Genomic DNA, 23,836 nt, shown 5'->3' with positions numbered 1-23,836 from the left:
TCCATGCATCTGGACCAACAATAGACTATCGCCAACAACTAGACAACTACCCGCCGGTCCCACCATTAAGCACTCTCTGATCTACCTCACTGGAAGCGATCATCAACATACATCTATTTAGAACCTCTCGCATCATCTCTTTGCACTTTTGAACTGTCGATCAATTACAGACAAAGCCTCTTATCTCAACGGAATGATCACTGACAATAAACTTGACATTTTTCTTCTCACCGAAACTTGGCAAGTACCTGAAGATTTTCTACATTTAAATCTACTTACGCCAGATGGATATAAGCATCTGTCCACACCGCGACTCCATGGCAAAGGGGGTGGTCTTGCTATCATCCATCGTGACAACCTCAGAATCAAGCAACTTGATTTTCATGACACCAATACTTTTGAGTACATGGTTTTGAAGGCGGACTCCCTAATAATAATCTTGCTCTATCGACCTCCTAAGGTCCTGTCCAACTTCTTTTCAGAACTCAGTGAACTGTTGACCCTTGCCTGCTCATTGTCATTTCCCATTTTACTGCTTGGTGATTTTAATATTCATGTTGATGATGTTTGCTCTAACACCAGTCAGTTACTTTCTGTCTTTGAATGTTTTAATCTGACTCAGCATGTTAATTTTCCTACGCATTCACGTGGTCATACCCTTGATTTGATATGTACATCAAGGGCCAATATCTCTTCCATCGCCTCCACTGACACTGGCATTTCTGATCATAAATTTCTTGATTTTAGCTTCAGCCTGCCCACCCGTAAGAAATGTTCAACAACTGTTATATCCTACCGCAATCTCAAAGCTGTTGATACGGCATCATTTTGTTCGTCCATTGCCTCTTCTAATCTCTCTGATGTCTTCGATATCTCTTCTCCCTGCCTGATATTTTCTAACTATCACTCCACAATCTCAGATATCTTAGATAAGCATGCTCCTATTAAGACCAGAAGGGTCCCTTCCACACATTCGTCTCCTTGGTACACTCCTGAGCTTCGCATCTTAAAGGCCACTGGTAGACGACTTGGGCGTTACTATAGGAAAACTGGCCTGGCTGTTCACCATTCAGCTTTTATTGAACATGTCAAAAACTACAACTCGGCCCTGAACTTGGCACGTTCTAGTTTTATTTCTGCTACAATTAATAAATCAAGCAACAGGCCAAAAGCATTATTTAACACAATAAACAAACTTACCAAACCTCCATCTTATGTCGCCCTAGCTTCTGATGAACTTTGCACTTCATTCTTGGCTCACTTGCTAGAAAAGACAGATGCTGTAAACCAGTGCCTGTCTAATGATGCCACGAATATTAGATATCTGCCGAATCAACCTGGTCAATCCCTGCCTCTCTTTTCTCTGACTTCTCCTTCCTCTGTCTCTGAGTTAATCCTGAAATCCAACCCTTCATCTTCTCGTCTCGACCCTGCTCCTACTCCTCTTCTGAAACTTTGCCATTCAGTTATCTCTGCACCTATATCTCACTTCATCAATGCATCTCTTACCTCTGCTATATTCCCTCCGCCACTCAAAACTGCTGCTGTTACCCCTGTTCTCAAGAAACCCAACCTTGATCCCTCAGTTTTATCTAATTACCGTCCTATTTCAAATCTACCCTTCATAGCTAAATTATTAGAAAGTACTGTTGCCTCCCAGCTCCAGTCTTTTCTAGTAAAAGAATTATCTTTTCGATCCGCTTCAATCTGGTTTTTGCCCTCTACATAGTACTGAAACTGCCCTAGTTAAGGTTATGAATGATCTACTTCGCTCTGGTGACTCTGGTTCTCTGTCTATGCTCCTGCTGCTGGACCTCAGCTCTGCCTTTGATACGGTCTCCCATGAACTACTAATCTCTCGCCTTTCGGATGTGGGTATTTCTGGTGCAGCTCTTTCTTGGTTTTCTTCCTATCTCTCTGACAGGCTATTCTACATTTCACTTCAGGATTTCCGCTCACCTACTGTCCCACTGAAACAAGGTGTCCCCCAAGGATCCGTTCTAGGGCCATTATTATTCATAATTTACATAATACCTCTTGGTCAGATCCTCCGCCGTCACGGTTTTAATTATCATTTTTATGCTGATGACATTCAAATATATACTACCTGTACATCAACTCTATCTATCACACCCGACAAAATTTCTACTTGTGTGCATGAAATAAAAGATTGGCTCCATTCAAATTTTCTAAAACTTAACATGGACAAAACTGAGATTATGTTCACCGGACCTCCGTCAGTCACTAAGAACATTCCTACCAATTTCACCTGTGAGATCGCTGACTCTCATATCATACCATCTAGTACTGTTAAAAATCTCGGTGTTATCTTTGACTCGTCTCTATCTTTCCACTCTCACATTAATTCTATCACTAAATCAGCATTCTTTCATCTACGCCGTATCGCTCACCTCCGTCCCTTCATTAGTACCTCTGATGCTGAAACTATCATCCATGCTTTTGTCACATCACGCCTTGATTACTGCAATGCACTTTTCATTGGCTTATCTGTCAGCTCCATTTCCAAATTGCAATATATCCAAAACTCTGCTGCTAGAATACTAACCCACACCAAGCGTTCTGCACATATCACCCCAATTCTGCATGATCTTCACTGGCTCCCGGTGGCTTACCAGATTAAATAAAAAATTCTCCTTCTCACTTTTACATCTCTGCATGGCTTGGCTCCTCATCTCTTCAACCTGCTCCTCCCCTACACCCCGACTCGCACTTTATGATCCTCTGACTCTTGCCTTCTCGTTGTCCCTCGGCATCGCCGTGCTTCAATGGGGGGCCGATCATTTAGTGTTGTTGCACCCAAAATGTGGAACTCTCTCCCCCGATCTCACTGTTCTGTTAACACTATCTCTGAATTCAAATCCATGCTCAAAACTCACCTTTTTTCAGAATGTCACAATTCATAATTATTATTTCTATTTTTAATTTTAATGTGCTGCCCATTCACCTAATTCTTATCTACTGTTGTTTTGTCTGCTGTCTTTGTCAACCGCCTTTTTTTGTTGTTTGTTTATTGTAAAGTGTCCTTGAGCTCTGGAAAGGCGCTATATAAATAAAACGTATTATTATTATTATTATTACCATTTAATGAACAACTGCGTTTGGATCCTCATCTGTGTCTGGTGTGATGTTTGCGACAGCTACCTAATATATTTCAGAAAAATTGAACTGATTTGTATGGGTAGTATTTACTAACCCTTAAGAATATTTTTTTACCTTGTGTAATATGTTTTTGTGAGTTGATGCACTTCTTTTACAGTTATGCATTTAGTATCTCAAGATGGTACAAAGTAGCAGTTGTAAATGCTTTTATATCTGTGGCTCTCTGACACAAAGTCCACAGTGTTTATCATCATGAAATACTGATCTTGACATAAACATCATCTCACCTGTTCTTGCAGGAAGCGAGAGGCATTGCTCACTTTTTTAGTGTGGTCTACATTAGTGAGTTTCTCAGCCTCAACCACACTGAACCTTCATAAACAAAACAAGATTTCACAAATAATATTATCCAACAGTATATTACTCTGCTATACTTGTTTCATGGCCACTCATGACATGTCAGTGTCTGTGATAACAACACAAAGTGTTTACAGCATCAGTGGAAATCAATGAGTGGTTTCACCTGCTGAGATGAAGGTTATACTGTAGGTTTTCTTCTCCGTCAGCGGCAGTGATGTCAGATGGACTTTGATTGGCTGTGAGATCACTGAGAAATCAAACATCAGAGATCAAATTAGTCCAACACAAAACTTTCATTCTCACAATCACTCATGATGTTCATCTAAATAGACACTTGGGCTGTGTTCAATACAGCGATGCATGGTCAAGAACTCCAGGGGCCAACTGTTCAAAAGGTTGAATCTGGATCAGAATAATCAGGATTGGGAAATCCCATCTTTTGATATACAGGATCAGATGTGAAAAGCATTATCATTAGATATGAAACGACGTAAAAAAAAAAGCATTTTCAACCCCACACTTTCATTATATTGTACTGGGATTAAAGCAGAGAGTTGCCAATCGCATGCATGAGATACGCGTTTACAACCTCTCAGTCTGCCCAAATGAGTCACACCAAATAACAAAACCAACATAAAGTAAACACAGCCTGACAACAAAACTGCTCTTATGATTGTCTTTCAGGGTTGGGTTATATTGTTCTGAGTATATTAACACATTAATTGGACAGGTTTGAAAAAAACTCTAACAGTTGCAGTTTCAGAACGAACAAATCCGAGTTTGTGCTTATATCAGTCATTACGGTAAAAACACGTCATTAGAGTGCTTGGCACTTAATGCTTATCACGTTGCCCAGTATTTCATGTTTTCAGGTTATTTTAAACTGTTTACAGGTGATTAGCATTAACCATCATATCTGTAGAGGAGCTGGCTGATCAATTACTCAACCGCAAGCCATCAAAGATTACATTATTTCTTATGTAGAACGATAAAGATTTTACCTGGAGTTGTGGTCCACAGGTTCATGTCTTTAAAAGTTCAAAATACAGATAGAGGCAACATAAAAGTAATCCCTGTGGCTTCTTTCGATGCATTAATGACGTCTTATTTAAGCGAATCGTTTAAAACCGAATGTTATTTACAACGTTGTAATTGGTAATGCACAATTTGCGAAACCGCTTCGCATGCTACCAAATAACATATGTTCCCTACTCACATATAAGGGCAGAGCACTTTATCTAGAGTGTGACGAGCAATCAGGGTCGGCATGGAAACAGTTGAGATCAGAGCAGCGCACCTGTCGCTCGTTACCACCTGCGGCTCATCAGAGCCGCTATAAAGCTGAAGCCCCAGAAGACACGGTGAGCAAGCGCTCCACACGAATGAGTCCAACCCCGTATGTCTTCTGTGTGTTTCATTAAGGTTCAGACGACTCACTGTTCGGCAGGACACCGCCGCAGAAATGACCAGCTCAAAGAACCTCCCAGTCCAAGGTCCGGAATCCAGGACTCTTCTGCCGTGGCTAGCAGGAACGCCTTTTCCCTGTCTTCTTACCTGCTCCCGCAACTATATTCAATAAAAGTTGCCCTCCGGGGTTGTGTTTAGCAAATCTCGTGTACGTGTCGTTACTCTTGCTCGCCACAACAGACTTTGGAGAGAGATGGACAATTTTATCTCATGACATAGCCGTTTGGATGAAAATTGACGATTGAATTCTGATCAAAAGAAACCTTAAAAACCGATCCGTATCGACTGATGTATTGTAACGCGACCTTGCATCGCAATATGTATCTAATCGTGAAGTTGTTGGTGATCCTAAGTCCTCATCCTAGAAAATATTGTATGTCATCTTGTTTTGCTCCTATTAAAGCTTTCCAAAGGAAAATCACGTCACTGACCTGCAGGAGACAATCTGAGGAGGTTGAGCTGTTACTGGAATGACATCTTCGTGTCGTGAAGACGATGAAGAAGACGACGACTTCACAATTACTTTCTGCTGGAGTGAAATCCCCAATTCATTAAAAACCACACAACATAACTGCAAGCACGCACACACTCACACACAGAGAGATCAGTAATTCAATAAATGCATTGATCATGTGATGTTCTGATCAAACCTCATGATGACTGATATCTGGTGAGGTCAATGTCTGTGCTTCAGACCGCTCTGAACTATCAACTGCAAAGCTTGAGAGAAAAGGAAACAAATATGATATTTTATCTTTCAGTTAGATCATTGTAATTACAGCCTGCAAAGATAAAGAAGCACACGTTTCAGCTCACTTTTGTTTATTCAGTATTATATGTCAGATGTATGCTACTATTCTCCAAAACCCAATATATGATCACAATATACTAAAACCAATTGAACACCAGATTGACAAGGCTGGCCAGATTAGAGCCTGACCAACTAAAAAAAGAGGACATAACCCATATAGCCTGCTTTACCATCTAAACAAGCCGAAACTACAGTAGCTAACCAGCTTAGACTAGCTGTATTTAGACTGGGCCTCAATCAAAATGAAAATCTATTAAAAATGTATTTGCATGTAAAACAGACCTTTCTCAAAACTCTCCTCTGGATTCACAAAAACTTCATAAAGGTCAGATTTAATAGTTAAATGTGTGTATTTTCATGAATTCAAAATAGGGAGCATGTGTACGTGCATCCATAATTAGCATAATCCTCGGCTATGAATTATGGATTGGAATGCTGTGGAATCTTTTGAACTCCATTCTCAGGTTTGACATGTTATATTGAGTAAATGCATTGGAGACTAATAGGCTATATGTTATGTAATAATAAATTAATGTGATCCACCAGAGCGTTTAATGGCCAGCTGAAATAATGGCAAGGCAAGTTTATTTATATTGCACATTTCATACATAATGGTAATTCAGAGTGCATTACATAGAATAAAACTAAAATATCCATTTGATAGAACAGAAATAAGAAAAATAAAATTTAACCAGTTAAGAATAATGTTTTTTTAATAAAATACAGTTTAGAATAATAAAATAAAGTAGAGTACAAACAGTGGGACAGTCAGAGGCACAGTGCACATTCATTAAATGCAAAGTTAAACAGATGTGTTCTGAGTCTAGATTTGAATGTGACTACTGTGGGAGCACATCTGATCTCTTCTGGAAGCTGGTTCCAGCTGCGGCTCGCATAATAGCTAAATGCAGACTCTCCTTGCTTGGAGAGAACCCTTTGTATTTCTAGCTGATGCGATCCTAATGACTTGAGTGTTCTTTTGGGTCTGTATTCAATGAGCATATCTGCAATGTATTGAGGTCCTAGGCCATTGAACGATTTATATACCAGTAATAAAACTTTTAAATCTATCCTATATGTAACTGGTAGCCAGTTTAAAGACCTGAGGAATGGTGTGATATGATCATATTTTCTGGTTCTGCTCAGAATCCTTGCCGCAGCGTTCTGTATGAGAACATGCAACTGTCTTATGTTCTTTTTGGGGAGGCCAGTAAGGAGTCCATTACAATAATACACCCTGCTGGTGATGAAAGCATGCACAAGTTTTCTCTAAGTCTTGACTGGAAACAAAGCATCTAATTCTTGCTATATTTTTCAGATGATAGTATGCTGATTTAGTTATTGCTTTGACATGACTACTGAAGCTAAGGTCTGAATCTAGAGACACACCGAGATTCCTGACTTGATTTTTGTTGTTTGACCTTTAGAGTGAAGGTACGCGTTCACCTTGAGAACTTCATCTTTATTTCCGAATGCAATGACTTCAGTTTTGTCTTTGTTTAACTGAAGAAAGTTTTGATACATGCAACTATTTATTTCATCAATGCATTTGAGCAGGGAGTCAATGGGGCTGTAATCATTAGGCGATAGGGCTAAGTATATCTGTGTGTCGTCTGCATTGCTGTGGAAAGCAATTTGGTTATTTCTCATTATTTGGCTCATTGGGAGCATGTACATGTTGAATAGGAGAGGCGCAAGAATTGAGATGTCCACTCAGACTTATGGTCACATATACTCACATAATAACCTCTCGCTTCTAAGTATGACCTGAACCATTTTAGGACTATCCCAGAAAGCCCCACCCAGTTTTCCAGTCGGTCTATAAGTATGTTGTGATCGACCATGTCAAATGCAGCACTGAGGTCGAGTAGAACCAGCACTGATAATTTGCCTGAATCAGTACTTAAGCGAATATCGTTTATTATCTTAATAAGCGCTGTCTCTGTGCTCTGATGCGGGTGGAACCCAGATTGAAAATTGTCAAAGTATCCGTTTGACCTTAAGAATTTGTTCAGCTGGTTGAAGACAACTTTTTCAATGATCTTGCCTATGAAGGGTAGATATATATGTAGATATTGTCCTTAAGCAAACTTGAACCCAGTTTGTTTGGCTGGTGGCCATTTTGTTGAAACAGTTGCCTCTGACTCCAGAAAAGATTGAAGTTGTCAATGAAGTTCACTCCTTTTATATTGCAGGTTTTTTGCAGCCATGTATTAAGCCCAAGCAAATGAGAAAACCTCTTTGTTCCTCTTGCTGGGAGTGGTCCACTGATTAATGTTTGAACATTCAGTCTTTTTAGTGTTTCAAAGAGTTCATTGAAATCCTTCTTAAGAAGTTCTGACTGGTCTTTATGAATATAATTTTCCCCACATGAATGATGAGTGAATCGAAAACCAGACTTTAAACAGTTCAACACTGACCCGTTGTTTACAAACACACAAGCGGAGCCCTTTGTCTGGATAATCAGACTCAGAGTAGACTTTAACAAAGCCAACCTCAAATCTGTACCACCAGCATGGGGAACGAGTGCTGGACCATTGCTACTCACCCTTCCGTGATGGCTACAAATCCTTCCCCCACCCACCATTTGGCAAATCAGACCACTCTTCCATCCTTCTTCTGCTGACTTACAGGCAGAAACTGAAGCAGGAAGCCACCACTCTCAAGACGATCAAAACTGTTTTGATCATGCAGACTTTGAGATGTTCTGGTTGCCTCCAATGACGACATCAATGCTTAGGCTGACAATATCATGTGTTTCAACAGGAAGTGCATAGATGATTTTGTGCCGACCAAAACAATAAGGATTTTCCCGAACCAGAAACCATGGATAAACAGCGATGTTTGCGCAACTATTAATGCACAGACCTCTCAGGAAACGCGATTGAGCAAGCCAGCTATGCCCTCCGCCAGTGCTGCTGGACCGAACTAAAACTGGATAGCTGACATGGACTGGATGCCGGTTGTGCCAGACTGGATGCCGGCTGCACCGGACTGGATGCAGGCTGTACCTGACCGGATGCTGGTTTGAGTGCCGGCTGGTGTGCCAGCATGGATCTGTGGCGGGAACAGGATAACGGCTCTAGACCAAGAGAAACATGACATAATGCAGAGAACCCCTGCGATCGAGGTGACAGGCTACGTCACTCACCGTCAATGTAGCGGAATTAAGCTGATCCTTCCAACGGGTGAATATCCACAAAGCCAGACGGCATCCTGGGTCGCGTCATCAGAGCGTGCACATACCAACTAGCCAGAGTCTTCACCCTCTCCCTTTCTCTGTCTATCGTACCCACATGCTTCAAAAAGTCTACTTTAGTACCTGTACAAGTTACTTGTTTAAATGACTTGCGTCCTGTTGCTCTGACCCTCATGCTCAGCAAATGCTTTGAGAGGCTAATTAAAGACTACATCTGCTCTGTTCTGCCTCCTTCACTGGACCCACTACAGTTTGCATACCACAGCAACCGCTCCAATGATGATGCTGATACACATACACTACACATTGCTCTCTCCCACCTGGTAAAAAAGAACACGTATGTGAGAATGTTTATCGAATTCAGCTCTGCAATCAACACCATAGTGCCCTCCAAGCTAAATGTGAAATACCGGGCACTGGGCTTAAACAGCTTGATGTGGATCCTGGACTTCCTGTCTAGCAGACGCCAGGTGGTCAGAATTGGCATCAACACCTTCTCATCACTGACCCTAAACACTGGAGTGCCACAAGGATGTGTTCTCAGCCCACTCCTGTACACCCTGTACACACACGACTGCCTGTCAACACACAGCTCCAATGCCATCATAAACTTTTGCAGATGACACGACCGTGGTAGGTCTGATCACTGACGCTGATGAAACAGCCTACAGAGAAGAGGTGCACACTCTGTCACTTTGGTGTAAAGAACACAACCTCTCTCTGAAAATTAGTAAGACCAAGAAGCTGGTGGTGGAAAATAGTATGCTGCAACCACTGACCAATGGACCAGCAGTGGAGGAAGTGGCCATCCATACATCAACTTCACCATCCACTAGGGCTGTGCGATTTTGGGAAAATATCTACTTGCATTTCTTTTGACAGATATTGTGAATGCAATTTTATTAGCAATTTAATATTTGTAAGTCAAGCTTAAGCTCAATATTGTCCATTAAAACAAATGTAGCTCCCATTATAATCCTTAAATCCATAATGTTTTCTATTGTCTTAGTGAACTATTAAAATAGAACATAGGTTACATTACTATTTGAGACTTTAAAAACAAGTAGAAAATGTGCTGAATATTTCATTTCATCCAAGTGAAATTAGCAGAACAGTTAGTGTTACGTCTCCCTTTTGAAAATATATCTAGGAGAAAATAGGGTCTGTAACATATTTATTAAAGTAAAATAAATTGAAATGAAATAAATGAACGGGTTCAGTTACTGAAAAATTGTGTGATGTGATGAAACAGGCAGAGACAAATTTGAATTAATAATTAATTTAGTAATTCAAAATCATAAGAAAACACCCGATCGATTTACAAAGTAATTGTGAACTTAGAAAATAATATTTACAGAAGGTATACTCAACTTGTAAACAAATACACGGAACACAAAAGCGAGGGACTATGAGCGGGGCTAAAGCAAAGAAATCATCAAAACAAAACATCTACTAACTTATCAAAATAAAGTACTTAACTATCTTAGAAATAAAGACAGAAATAAACACCTTACACAACTAAGCTACACTAACTAACTAACATAAATACATAAAGTAGCACCCGCTCCTTACCTGGTGTGTATTTACAAACTTAGGTTCTACGTGTTGTGTAATGTAGGTCACGTGACATGCTACTGTCCCATCACTCTTGAGTCCGAGATTGTGAATGATCAGCAGACACGTCGCAAGCAATCCAACAGTCAAACTTGAAATTGTAGTCAAAAGAATCCCCCAAAACACAGTGTCATCAACAAAACATCAATCGGGAAGGCTAGCAAACAAACAACAAGAATGTCAATGCAAACAAAAGAAAATCCGCTCCCCCATCTTTTCTCTGGTCACTTCCACTTTATACAGGGAAGGTGAGCTCCAATTGGTTCTTTGGCGATGATTGATGTCCGGATCAGCCAATCGCGGACCTAAGAACTAATGACAGCTGAGAATGATAGAGAGAAAGAAAAAGGAAACAACCAAAATACATAGCGGACGTAACAGTTAGATAGAATTTACATTTGTTTGAAACGAGGAACCAGGCATGAGTTAACACAGGGTGCGTGCGTGCGTCAAGCCTTGTCCATATTGCCATATGCGGTAGTTGCTTGAGGTGTGGAGCTGACTCAAGTACAAACAAGCATTATGAAACAGACTGTGTGTGCGTCAAGTTTAAATGGCTTATCCAAGAGTTGCAAGAGTGGGGCATCAGTAAAGAGCGTGTTGTTAGTGTTACAACAGATGACGCTACTCACATGAAGTAAGCATTTGAGAGTGATGCCACCTTTCCATTTCAGTGGTGTGGGTGCTTTGGTCACAACTTGAATCTGGCTATTTCCAAAGCTCTAAAAAATCAGAGAGTGGACACAGCTATCCGACCCTGTTGACATCTGGTGCAGGGATTTTCAAGAAGCTGGAAGAGAAATCAGAAAGTCACATATCCATGATGTAGTCAATAGATGGGGATCAACACAGAAAATGATGCAGAGGTTTGTGAAACAACAGCAGGCAGTTTGTGCTTTACTGGCAACTGAGAGAGCAACATGGCATCTGAAGCCAAAGGATGCAGATATTGATGAAATGAAAGGTGGAGCTGTTTCATCTGGATAGCAGTGATAGGAAAGGCCATGTTTCTGAATGACAGAACCTTGGGACGTTGTGTATATGGAGAAGGGGTACCCCTGTAATGAGGCGCTGTGACTCAGAGACCTCACCTCTCCAGGATACTCTGAATGACCTATCCGAGAGGTAAGACTTGAACCACCGTAGAGCCGTTCCAAAGACGCCCATAGTCTTGAGGGTTGACAGGAGGATGTAGTTGTTGACAGTGTCCAGAATGATGATTTAGTGTTCTCTTTGCCAGTCTCAGGTCTTCGATGATTGAGAGCAGTGCAGTCTCTGTGGAATGATCGCTCTTGAAACCAGACTGTTTGCTGTCCAGGAGGTTGTTCTGTGTGAGTAATAAGGAAAGCTGGTCAGCTACCACACACTCAAGGAGTTTAGCAATGAAGGGGAGGGGAGATACTGGTCTGTAGTTTCCTAGCAGTGCATGATCAAGAGTGTGTTTCTTCAGTAGCGGGGTTATACAGGGCCTCCTTAAAAGCTGTGGTGATAGAAGAGTTGATAATGTGAGCCAGAGTGGGAATAACTGATAGAGAGATGTCTTGAAGGAGATGGCTGGGAACAGGATCTAGCGGGCAGGCAGTCGGGTAATTAGAAGCAATGACCTTGGAAACGTCAGCTTCAGACAGGAGAGAGAGAAAGAGGGGAGAGAGCAGGCTCCGGGAGTTTGTGCATGTTCAGAAGATGGCGGCACAGTGAACTGACTGCTGATAGTTGTAGTTTTCTCTACAAAGAAAGATACAAAATAATTTGCTGTAAAGTCTGATGAAGTTGGGGGGGGCAGGTTGGCAGAGAAGAGCAGAGAAGGTTTTAAAGAGTGTACGAGGGTCGGGCGAGCTGTTGATTTTTGATTGGTAGTACCGAGTTTTAGCAGCGGTGACATCAGCAGAGACATAAGAGAGGAGAAACTGAGACAGAGGGGAGCAGGATAATTTGATTTACGCAAAATCCTCTCAGCAGATCTGAGCTTGGCGCGAAGCTCTCGATACTGACAGTTACAGCGTGAGACTCGAATGGAGCTGTTGTCACATGCGGGTGAAAGATGCTTGAATTTCCAATCATTAAGGATTAGTAGAACGTTTCCTCCACCTCTCCTTGATGTGTGTGGGCTGTGGGAGAAAGTGTAGTTGTAGGCGAGGGCTGCCGGTGTGGCAGTGTCCTCGGGTTTGATCTAGGTTTCAGTTAGTGCTAGAAGAGAGAGACCAGAACGATCAGCAAAGCTTGTAATGAAATCTGCTTGATAACCGCAGATTGGCAGTTTCATAAGTAAATAGGAAAAATAGTTGAGACAGTTGTGGATGCTGAAAGAGTGCACAGATTATTAGCATTGCGTTGCATTTGGCATGGTCCAGGTGATTTACGAGTTTTAGTAATAATAGGGATTTCAAAACACATGGTGAGAAGGGAGAGTAATAAATATAAAAGGTAAACAACAAGAAGAAAATAAATAAAAGGAGAAAAACTAAAGTGCAATAGTCAAAGTCAAAAAAACGTCTAAAGGGAACTATGCTGCATCTAATCCCCTTTTAAAGTTGTTGTTTACGTCAGCGGTTTTCACTATTGTTGTAATGTTATTTACTTTGTACTGTAACATGTTCTCACTCGTGAATGAGACATGATTTAATTGGAATTGATCTAAGAGCTTCTGGTTTGTGCACGTTCATGTGGTTTACAGGAGGTGTTACTAGAGCACATCACAGTACAGAGACTGCTCTGATTAGAGTTACAAATGATCTGCTTATGGCGTCCGACCGAGGTTGTATCTCCTAATTGGTGCTGCTAGATCTTAGTGCTGCATTCAACACCATTGACCACAGCATGCTCCTACATAGACTCGAAAACGATGTCGGTATTAAGGAAATAGCTTTGAAATGGCTTAGATCGTATTTATGCGACCGTTTTCAATATGTAGCAATAAACAATGAGGTATCACGCAAATTGCAAGTCCAGTACGGTGTACCACAGGGCTCAGTCTTAGGGCCTATGCTCTTCGCATTATACATGCTACCTCTAGGAGATATAATAAAGCGACACAGTGTAAGCTTTCACTGTTATGCTGATGATACGCAACTTTATATTTCCTCGAAGCCTCATGAAACACAGCAATTCCATCGAATAGTGGAATGCATAGTCGATATAAAAAAGTGGATGAGTAGCAATTTTTTATTACTGAACTCGGGCAAAACTGAAGTGTTACTTATCGGACTGAAAACCGCCCTACGTAACAACCAAGAATACTGCTTAACTATTGATGGATCTTCGATAAAACCCTCATCTTCAGCTAAGAATCTTGGCTTTATATTCGATAGTACTCTGTCATTTGAGAACCAGGTCGCCAACACCTGTAAAATTGCGTTTTTCCATCTTAAAAATATATCTAAACTACGTCATATGCTGTCACCATCAGATGCAGAGAAGCTTATACATGCCTTAATGACATCAAGACTAGATGTTACACTTGCACTGGTTACCTATAAAGCATCGCATAAACTTTAAAATCTTGCTTATTACCTTTAAAGCCTTGCATGGTTTAGCTCCTCACTACTTGAGAGAACTTCTAACGTATTTTAGTCCATCACGTGCACTACGCTCTCAGGTGTCAGGTCAGTTGGTAATACCTAGAATTTCAAAATCAAGTGCAGGCGGCAGATCCTTTTCCTATCTAGTGCCTAAACTTTGGAACAGTCTTCCCTGCACTGTCCGGGAGGCAGACACACTCTGTCAGTTTAAATCTAGACTAAAGACACATCTTTTTAATCTTGCATACACTACACTATCATAATATATATATTTCAAAGATCTAGGCTGCACTAGTTAGATCAACCGGAACCAGGGACACTTCCAATAACAACTGATGCATTTGTTGCATCAAAGAGTGCAGAACAGTACTCTACTCTCAGCCAGTCTTGTCTCATTGTTCCAAGGTTCCCAGAGCGGGCAGGATGCAGTCCAAGGTTACCGGAGCGGGCAGGGCGCAATCCATTCCCAGACCTGACAAATGCCGGACGAAGGACGTGGCGACTCTACAAAATTTCAGTCGCTATTAGATTATTAATGATAATTTTAAATCTAACTTTTTTTATTATGCCTTGTTGTGCAAGCACTGTCGAGCTTGTGCAGAGGCAGCAGTTTTTGCCAGAGGGGAACTGGAATCCCCTGGTTAGGCCTGGTTTCCCTCTGAGGTTTTTTTCTCCTCCAATGGAGTTTTGGGTTCCTCGCCACCGTTTGCATACTGTTTTGCACTCTGTTTGCCTGGCCGGGGAGGCTGCTAGAATTTGATAGTCTTATTTAATTTTGTGTGTCTGATATTTGACCTGTGTTTTGACTTCCATAACCTTTTATGTTTTACTTATAGTCAATGTTTTCTTGTACAGCTGCTTTGTAACAATGAAAATTGTAAAAAGCGCTATATAAATAAAGCTGACTTGACTCGACTTGAGGTGTGGCTTTGGGCAGCGATTCGCATGGAGTGGTAACATGATTAATAATCACGTTAATGCACATGTTTACCATGAACTCAGGCTTACTAAAATGCATTCTTCTTTTATAATAGGCAGACTTGTGTCGAGTAATGTTGTCAAAAGTCCCAAAAATAAAAAAGTTGACGGTACCTAATTTTCACAAGACCCCCTAGCAACTAGTGCTGCACAATTAATCATATCGCAATCGCGATGTCAGACTATGCGATTACATGACGGCAAAATGTTGCGATTATATTAAAGAAACAAGTGCATTCGTGGATGTGACAAGACATCCATTCTAAGAGATATATTATATGAGGCCATTTTATATACGAGAAAAAAAACGAGTCGTCTGCTGTGGCTGTGGCGCGTGTGCTTGGTCACGTGACTTGCGGGGCTTGTGCAGTATGGAGACGGAGGAAATGGATGCAGAGCAGACCGACACTGAACTAGGGCCCAGAAAAAATGCAACCTCTGTTATTTGGCGATATTTTAGTTTCAGGATATCAGAGACGGAGCAGAGAGAGGTACTGTGCAGAATTACCAAAACTAAAGTTGTAAATAAAGTACTAAACTGAATGTTTTAGAAAGAGGATTCAACCAGTTGGTTGACTACCAACCATTTAAAGTAACAACAAAGATTATAGAGGTTTAAGTTTTACAGAGTAAACAACACATTTATATCCAGTTTCTTTTTCTAAAGAGTTCATGTTACAATCTGCTTAAATGTCTGTTTGTTGGGATTATTTTCCTAGAAATGTGTTCAGTCGTATTTATGTTCTATTTGCTTAATGTACCTGTACTGTTGAGGATATATATATTTTAAGTTAATTTAATTCAGTAATGCAAAATTTTTATTTAATATTAGAACATTTTATTTTAACTTGAAAACTTTGTGCAATTCTAGTTCTTGTTGCTAGTTTGAACTGTATATCTCAGTTGAGAAATAGAAATTTCAGCATTTTCAGTTATCTGTGTGTGCATTTTTCTTGATGTCAACCAAGTTATCAACTCATTATACCCAGTTTATCGTATCGCAATCACACATCGCAATTTTTACCTCAATAATCGCAATGTGACCTTTTCCTTAAATCGTGCAGCCCTAGTAGCAACTACGTACCGGTTCAAACGGCACTTTTTACGATTTTCTTTGTTACAAAGCCGCTGTACAAGAAAACATATTGACGATAAGCAAAACATATAAGGTTATACAAGTCAAAACAAAAAAAGGTGAAAACAGAAGACAGACACACAGATTCAGACACACCCACACACTAAACACTCCACACACACAACACACACATACAAACACGCACACAGAGAGACACATATGCGCACACACATGCATGGGGCCATCACCTAGAACCACAAACCCAAGATAAAGAGAGAGAAACACAGGTCAAATATTAAACAGTCTATAAATTCCTATATGCAGTGTTAATTACATAAAACTTAGAAATTCTAGCAGCACCTCCCCCCCGGACAGGCAAAACAGTTTGCAAACGGTGGCGAAGAACCCAAAACTCCACTGGAGAAAAAAAAAGAGGGAAACCAGGCATAACAAGGGAATTCCAGTTCCTCTCTGGCAAAAACTGCAGCCTCTGCACAAACTAGAAAAGGCAAAATACATTTTTTTTATTTAATATTATCATTAATAATCTAATAGCAGCTGTACATTTGTAGTGAAGACGTGTCAAGTAGACGCAATAAAACTGTCGTGATTCTAGTCCTGTCTGGGTTGTGTGTCCTGTGTTGTTGTTGTCGAACTCGTGGGGAGCTGGTTTGACAACTCCGCACGTGTTTGGTGTCTACGTCATTTGCCCCGCCTTCCGTATCGTCCGTCAGGCTTTCACCTCACCGGGTTTCCATCAGTTCATCACTCGCTCCTCTGTAGCTTGTCCCCATTAAATTATCGCTAATTAATTCTCACCTTTAGCTTGTCCCCGCTGTTTAGTTCCCCTCTATTTAGTCCCTCTTGTCCTCTCGTTCTTTGTCAGATCGTTGTGTGTGTTTGCTCATGTTCCTGGCCCCTCTTGTCTTGTTGCCATAATCCTAGTATCCAGTTTTCTAGTTAGTTCAAGTTCTAGTTCATGTCTTAGTTTTGTTACTTCCCTGTGATCCTGCTAGTTAAGTTCTCTACGTCTTCGTTGCTAGTTCTCTTTGCTTTTGCTTGTTTTGTTTTATTTTGCTCATCAGTTCTCACTGGCGTCTCGGACCTCCGTGCATCTCTCACTGTTGGCATTCCTCCACCCGGTGGTTCTCTCCTCTCGTCTGGTACCGGCCGGCGGGTCGAGGCTCTCCCCGCCAAGCTCGTTCCCCGCGAGTATCTCTTCTCCCATACTGGGTTGTCTGTTACGTCTCCCAAGAGTGCCATCGGGTCGAGTCCACTCCCCGCGGTCTCGAGGTCTCCTCTGACTCGGAACGTCGGAGGTGTCTTTTCTGCTCTCCCATAAGTCCCGGTGGATCGAGCGCGCTCTCCGCCGGGCTTACGTGGTCATCTCAGGGCTGGTGCTGCCAAGTGTAGTATTTTTCCAGCATTTGCGTCTCCAAACGTTCTTGTGTTCCAGTGTCATGACAAAAACGTGATGAGCGGATATGCGCAGCTCCAATCCATAAGAGATGCACACAGAAATACTTCAGATTAAAGTCATACCACAAAGTAAACAAACTGAGTTTTGTGGTGAAAGGAGGAAAGATCCAGATTTATTTTAACAAGTTCTAGTGGTTAGTTTCAAATTTTGTTAGCGTTTGCATTATGAATGTTGTATCATACGTTAAGTTAAAGGTATTATTAAAATAAACATCCCTGTTTGCGTGTTAACATGCAAATAGACTGGTTAACAACAAACTAAGCGGTGAAAGTGATCCGAAAGCATGCAGAGCTCTTTGCTCTCGTTGTGCTTCAATGACATATGTCAATGGGTCTGTGCAGCCCTGAATGTTGTGGAATACACCTCTTGTTTTAGACGACAGACAAGATCACAATCCTTGTGATGCAGTTGAAAAGTGGATTGAGGATGCCTTCAAGATCGATCTCAATTTAAGATCGTTAGATCGCCCACCCCTACAGAAAACTGTGGAATTTTACTGGTATTAGTATCGACTACTGAAATGTTGGTACTGTGACAATACTAGTGTCTAGTAGTGATGTCCGGTTTGCAAATCGGACTGAATCGTTCTGAAACAGACTGGCATGTCTGACAGTCCCTCTGACTGGAAATAAACCATTTTATTATTCAGTTACTACCACTGAACCGAGAGCTGTTTCTTTCGGACACGTCTAATTGAGAACCGATGATACCTGGCATGCTTGTAATTTTTCAAGCGGATAAACAGCTTTGTAAGTCAGATATTTTACCAAACATCAGAGGTGTGATATTATAAAATACATTTGATAAATATTTAGGAGTTAATTTCTGCCTTATCATTATATGCACACCGGTCTGCAGTGTGTTGTTCATGTCACTGCTAGAGCTGTTCTCATTCTCGAGTCAAGAACCGGTTGCAACCGCTTTCGGATCATCAGTTCACTGATTTCTTTCAAACAAGTCAGATTGAGAACCGATTCTGCTAATGCTACAAGCGCACGTGAAACGAGGACTTAAAAATATGGAGCAATCCGGAAAATCGTAAATTGTTTATTTAAAGTCATGAACTTATTTTTGCAAAGCTTATTTGCTTCAGATGACCTCAGACCTCAAATTTGACTATAATCTATTTTGCTCCACCACAGTCTTCAAACGAGCCAATTGTTTTTTATAAGTAGAAGTATTTGTGAAGTATTTCTAACGTTGAATTTTGCACTGTTGTTTCGATGTTGCGCCATTCTTCACAGCCAGACTAAATGCATCCCCCTCTCTGTTGCTTCAGCGCAATGTGGGCAGCACACACACAAAAACATACTAGGTATAAACGCAAGCTCGCTCGCTTGCTGCTGTTTCATCTTTCGCGGTTGAAATGCAGAAAGCACTTTGTTTAATCCTCTACACATCGCTCCGACCAGCCCCGGATTGGCTAATCGGTCAGTTTTTTTGGCCGCGAGGGCCGGTATTGTCATGACACGGTTGAAATGTGGCTTTCCCTAGGCTGCCTTCACTCACAGCAGCCCTAATCTTTTTATTTCATATTTTTTCGCAGCCCCACTCAGAGCGCAGCCTGCAGGTTAATGATGACATGATTCTCTTTTGACTCCCTGGCCCCGCCCCCGACAGCGCCACAGCAAGTTGCTCAAAATAAAAAACGTCAGAAATAAAAATGGATGACAGAAAGCGCAAAGGCGGCGCTGAAAAGGCCAGAATAAAAAGGAAGAAAGCTCTGGAAACTGACGCGGCCAAATGTTCTAAGCTGACCACATTTTTTCTCAAAACAAAAGAAGACGACGAGACGGCCGGTAAGCTAACGTTAAGGTATTTAGGAATAGGAGCACTGGAAGATGCTAGCGGCCGTGCAAAACAAAGTTGTCTGCAAACCTAGCTCATTGTTAGAGCGCCCGTCCCCCGTTCGGACCGACGTCGGTTCGAAGCCCACGCAGAGCGGGGCGAGTGGGACCAGCTACACAATGAATCCGGGATAGATAAAGTTACAGAGACCAGTGCTCTGCTCAGGCGTTAATTAATGTTTTAGGGTTGTCCGTGTTTCCTTGAAGCTACACTTATGCAGAAGAAAAAGAGATGAAACAATCATTAGAAATCATTGTGAAAAAAAGTCAGATAACAGTCCATAAGTTTTATAATTTTACTAATGTTCTCATATTTGTAAAAAATATTTGAAGTTGTAAAGCAGACATTTCATTAAAATAAATTATAGTGTCATTAGACAGTGCAATACATTTTATTTTAATCTTTTGTAATTTATATGTTTTTCCTCATTTCAATGTTTGGATATTTATGAACACTAATTCTTAAAGAAAATAGATTCTGATACTGTCCGGCTATTTACTGTTCTAATAAATCTTCACTGTGAAGCAAAACTTAGGCTACTGTATTTTCACTGAATGACAATGAATTCAAGGTTGTAGAGAACAGTGCGCTATTGCAGACTTAGGTTTTAATTATCATTATTTGAATATAGTCAGTCGTAAACTAAAGTGGGCCGGTCTAAGGCATGAAACTCCAGGGCTGAAAATGAGTCCCAATCCGGCCCTGGCCCCGACCGTGCTTCAAGCTAGAGCCCTGCACAGTCCTCACATTTAAGTCCTGGCCCGAGACACTCAGGCACCTGTCTGACAGCTAATAGGAATTCTCAGCCCGAGTCCGACTGAAGCCTGTCGTGTTATGTGTACATTCCCGTTACACAGGCTGTTTAAGCCATTCAATTATTCAATTCGTATTTTGATTTGTTTCTTTATTAAGTTAATTTATTATTTTTTTTCTGTGTATTTTTTTCTGTCGCTCAGGTGCAGAGCGCATAGTTTGCCAACTACGCTAGCTCGAGCTCCTACCTGTTGATGGAAAACTTACATTGTCTAGATTCAAATGTGTACAGCTGCACTAAATGCGCGTTCAGGAGATGTGCACAGAAGCGCAAATGAATAGATGTCTCTCTACAACCGTGACAAACCCTGCACACTTCGACACTAAGCAAGCGAGTCATAGCCATGTATATGTTCATATCACAACAAGATCCATTGCAGAGCCTGCAGAATAACCTGCGTTTTGCCATGCCGGCCTGCGCATGGGCATGAGTCTGCTTAAATTCCCCCTTTAGCTTCGGCTGTCGCCGTATGAAAAACAATCAAATGGATGCGCGCCACACAATCACATGCTGGCCTGGGTCACCGTGTCCCAAACTTGTCAATATAGGTGACCCTGGATCACAAAACCAGTCTTAAGTAGCACAGGAACATTTTGGGTAAAAGCCAAAAATACATTGTATGGGTAAAAATGATAGATTTTTATTTTATGCCCAAAATCATTAGGATGTTAAGTAAAGATCATGTTCCATGAAGATATTTTGTAAATGTTCTACCCTAAATATATAAATACATTATTTATAGTGAGTGGATGGCCTGCTAGTGTCCTATGATTAACAACTTCAAAGGCAAATATTTTCACACCCTCAGATTCCAGAATTTTAAACTGTTGTATCACAAATCAGTTGAAAGCTTTCAGATAATGTAAAATTTCGAAGAATGTACCCATAAGGCTGGTTTTGTTGTCCAGGGTCACATATTTGGTTTTGCAGACATCAAGCAGCCCTACTCCGACCCATCGGTGTGTACAGTAGGAGAAAGCGTCTGTCATTAATTGCTCTTGTTATACTTTGATATAAACTGATAGGTCAGCTAGGGTCATAGCTTTAGAGGTGCTGAGCACCCAATGAGCCCCACTGCCACCTCCCACCTTCTTTTCACATAAAAACAAAAAATGTGTCTATTGAAAAATAATTTAATCATTTTAACATTGATTCAACTAACTCCAAAATCCAGATTTCCTTTTTTTTTTTTAGACCTTTTTTTGCAGAACAGAACTCCTTGCATGGCAATCCCTTTAAAGTAAGAACGGAGCCGTTTTAACTAGCTAAACCTAAAAAACTGAATGAGTGGTCGCTAATACATACAAACAAACTTTGAGACCTTTTCAGAACACCATCTTAATTGTGAGAGTTCACAAAGACCGCCCCCTGTAACAAACACAAAACCTTCTTCACTCAGCTTTTCCTGACCCTTAACTCCATATGCCTCCTTTTGTATCAACAGTCATCAGATTGGTTAGATTAGATCTTTATTGTCATTGAACATAGTAAGAGGTACTTGGACAACAAAATGTAATTCATCTTCTGTAATTTATTTACAAATGGCCATCTCTAACATATCTGATCGCACGCCAGTCTGAACTTTTATAAACCAAGATAAGTCATCAACAAATAAAAAAAAAATAAAAAAAAGGTAAAACCAAAAAGTACAAAATATCCAGACAATTTACAGAGGTCTTGAAAATACTTAGAAAGTAAAGATATAAAAAAGAAATAGAGGGAAATCTTTGAAGTACTTCCCCTGAATCCCCATTTGGCTCTACTTTGGGAGAAACCTGTCAATGACCCTTTGGTGTTCAATTATTTCAAGCAACTCCTTCTCAATGACATCACAGCTAGGTGCTGGAGTCTGCTTTGGCCTGTGGTCCTCCTGAGCCATGTATGGAGCCGGCGCAAGGCAATAAAAGACCACATAACAGCTTTCAGTGAAGGGAACACTTCCGAATCTGAACTGTACCAGCCTCACTCTTGCGCTTCAGAAAGAATCACTTCCTCTGACAGGGCGATCATGTTTCCATGACGACTGACCAGAAAAGACGCACGTGACGTCATGTTTACATGACTCCAGACTGTTAAAGTGAGTATCAAATGAACGATAAACTTTAACAACAGAGACACAGGTCCGCAGTTTAGTTGTTTTTGTTTCACGCTCTAGCAGTTAATAACCAGAACTCCAAGCGTCTTGCGGAAGAACATATTAACCGGCGCTACTTCTCTCCGTTTATGACTATGGACGAGTCACCCAGGTCCTCTGCTACTCCACAGCAGCGGCGACCCGCTGGACTAAAATAGTCCGAAAATAAACACTTGTTATTGGTGTACCGAGGTGATTCAGGATACTGACTCCAGTACTCACCGATATGGTTTCGCAATCGGAACAAGTCTAGGTAAAAGGAAAAAAGTGTGAGACACAGCTTTGGAGCAACTTAGTTGATTCACTACACTACATAACGGGTTCTCACTCTCCGTGTGTTTCGCGCTGGATGACGGTCGTGCTGAGCGATGCAGGTACAGAGGAGAAGTAGAAAAAGAGAAGAGGATGACACCATTTGCTAAGCGGGGATGTTTCATTTTCATCCTTAACACATACAGTTTAAACCAAAAACTACGGAGTATGTTTTGGACATTATTTAACCTTGTAAAAAACTAATTTTTTTGAATAACAACATTTCTTACTCCAAGTTTTAGGGGTGCTGAGCTTCTTTTTAGGGGTGCTGAAGCACCCCTAAAAAGGGGCTAGCTTCGCCCATGGTCAGCACAACATGTGCATAAACCACAAACTTAACATTACTCTGTTGTGCTGAGAGTGCACTTTTCTTACAGGTTATCTTTAAACAGTCGCCACATCATAATAATGTGTGCATGCTCTGATCCGGATAGTAACGTGACACTGCCATACAGGCGAGAGGGTCAATTGCACTGTGAAAAAGGCCTATTGCCTGACCCGCATTTTAATAAATAATGAGTTCAACTGTTAAACACTTTTTTGCTGGCTCATGCTCTACATGTTTTGACTGTTTGTGAACTCCCATTTTACCATGTGTTGTGCATTATGCACATTTATATATGGAGCCGATGATTAAATTACCTCTATAGCTATTGTATTCTTATAGATTAAGTCATTTCTTTTTGCTCTTAAAATGCCCCCGATTGCAGCATTTACCTTTAAAAGATGCTAAATTTTCTTATGGGAAGAAGGCCCAAGGAACCCCCTAGAGGAAAATACCTTTTGCCCCCATAGTCTCACAAAATGTGGGCAACATTGCTGCGTCCGTACAATTGTCGGATACATTAAGGACTCACGAGCAACACCGTGTACACACACCTTTACAGACATACCTGTGCGAGCTGGGGACACACAGGCCCAGCCCCCGAGTACTCGTTTATCCAACCTGTCCATTAATCGAAATGAAATCAAATCAAAAACGACTTAACCATGTGTGTCACACAAGCCCCGATATCAGTGCTCAATGTGTCAGAGAGCCGAGCTAACCATAAATAAAGCACACAATATTAATAACTTCACGCTTCAGTAAAGCATATTTCAGACAA

At 41.0% G+C, this 23,836-nt stretch overlaps 1 protein-coding gene across 8 annotated transcripts in view; it reads right to left on the bottom strand.

Annotated features, from left to right (window-relative positions):
• Nucleotides 1–23,836, bottom strand: part of LOC306891512 (SUN domain-containing ossification factor) — a 59,093-nt gene that overhangs the window by 34,716 nt on the left and 541 nt on the right. For 4 of the 8 annotated variants that reach the window (XM_079451851.1, XM_079451847.1, XM_079451848.1 and 1 more), the window contains exons 2-5: nt 5,598–5,667; nt 5,379–5,476; nt 3,644–3,727; nt 3,408–3,492 (exon numbers count right to left, since the gene is read on the bottom strand). In XM_079451851.1, the coding sequence (XP_079307977.1) occupies nt 3,408–3,492; nt 3,644–3,727; nt 5,379–5,476; nt 5,598–5,667 (337 nt within the window). The remainder of the gene's footprint in view (nt 1–3,407; nt 3,493–3,643; nt 3,728–5,378; nt 5,477–5,597; nt 5,668–23,836) is intronic. The other 4 variants (XM_079451854.1, XM_079451849.1, XM_079451850.1 and 1 more) reach the window with 1 other exon arrangement.

This window comes from Barbatula barbatula, assembly GCF_947034865.1.
Source record: "Barbatula barbatula genome assembly, chromosome: 3".
Taxonomy (NCBI): domain Eukaryota; kingdom Metazoa; phylum Chordata; class Actinopteri; order Cypriniformes; family Nemacheilidae; genus Barbatula; species Barbatula barbatula.
This window is presented reverse-complemented; position numbering and strand designations above follow the sequence as displayed.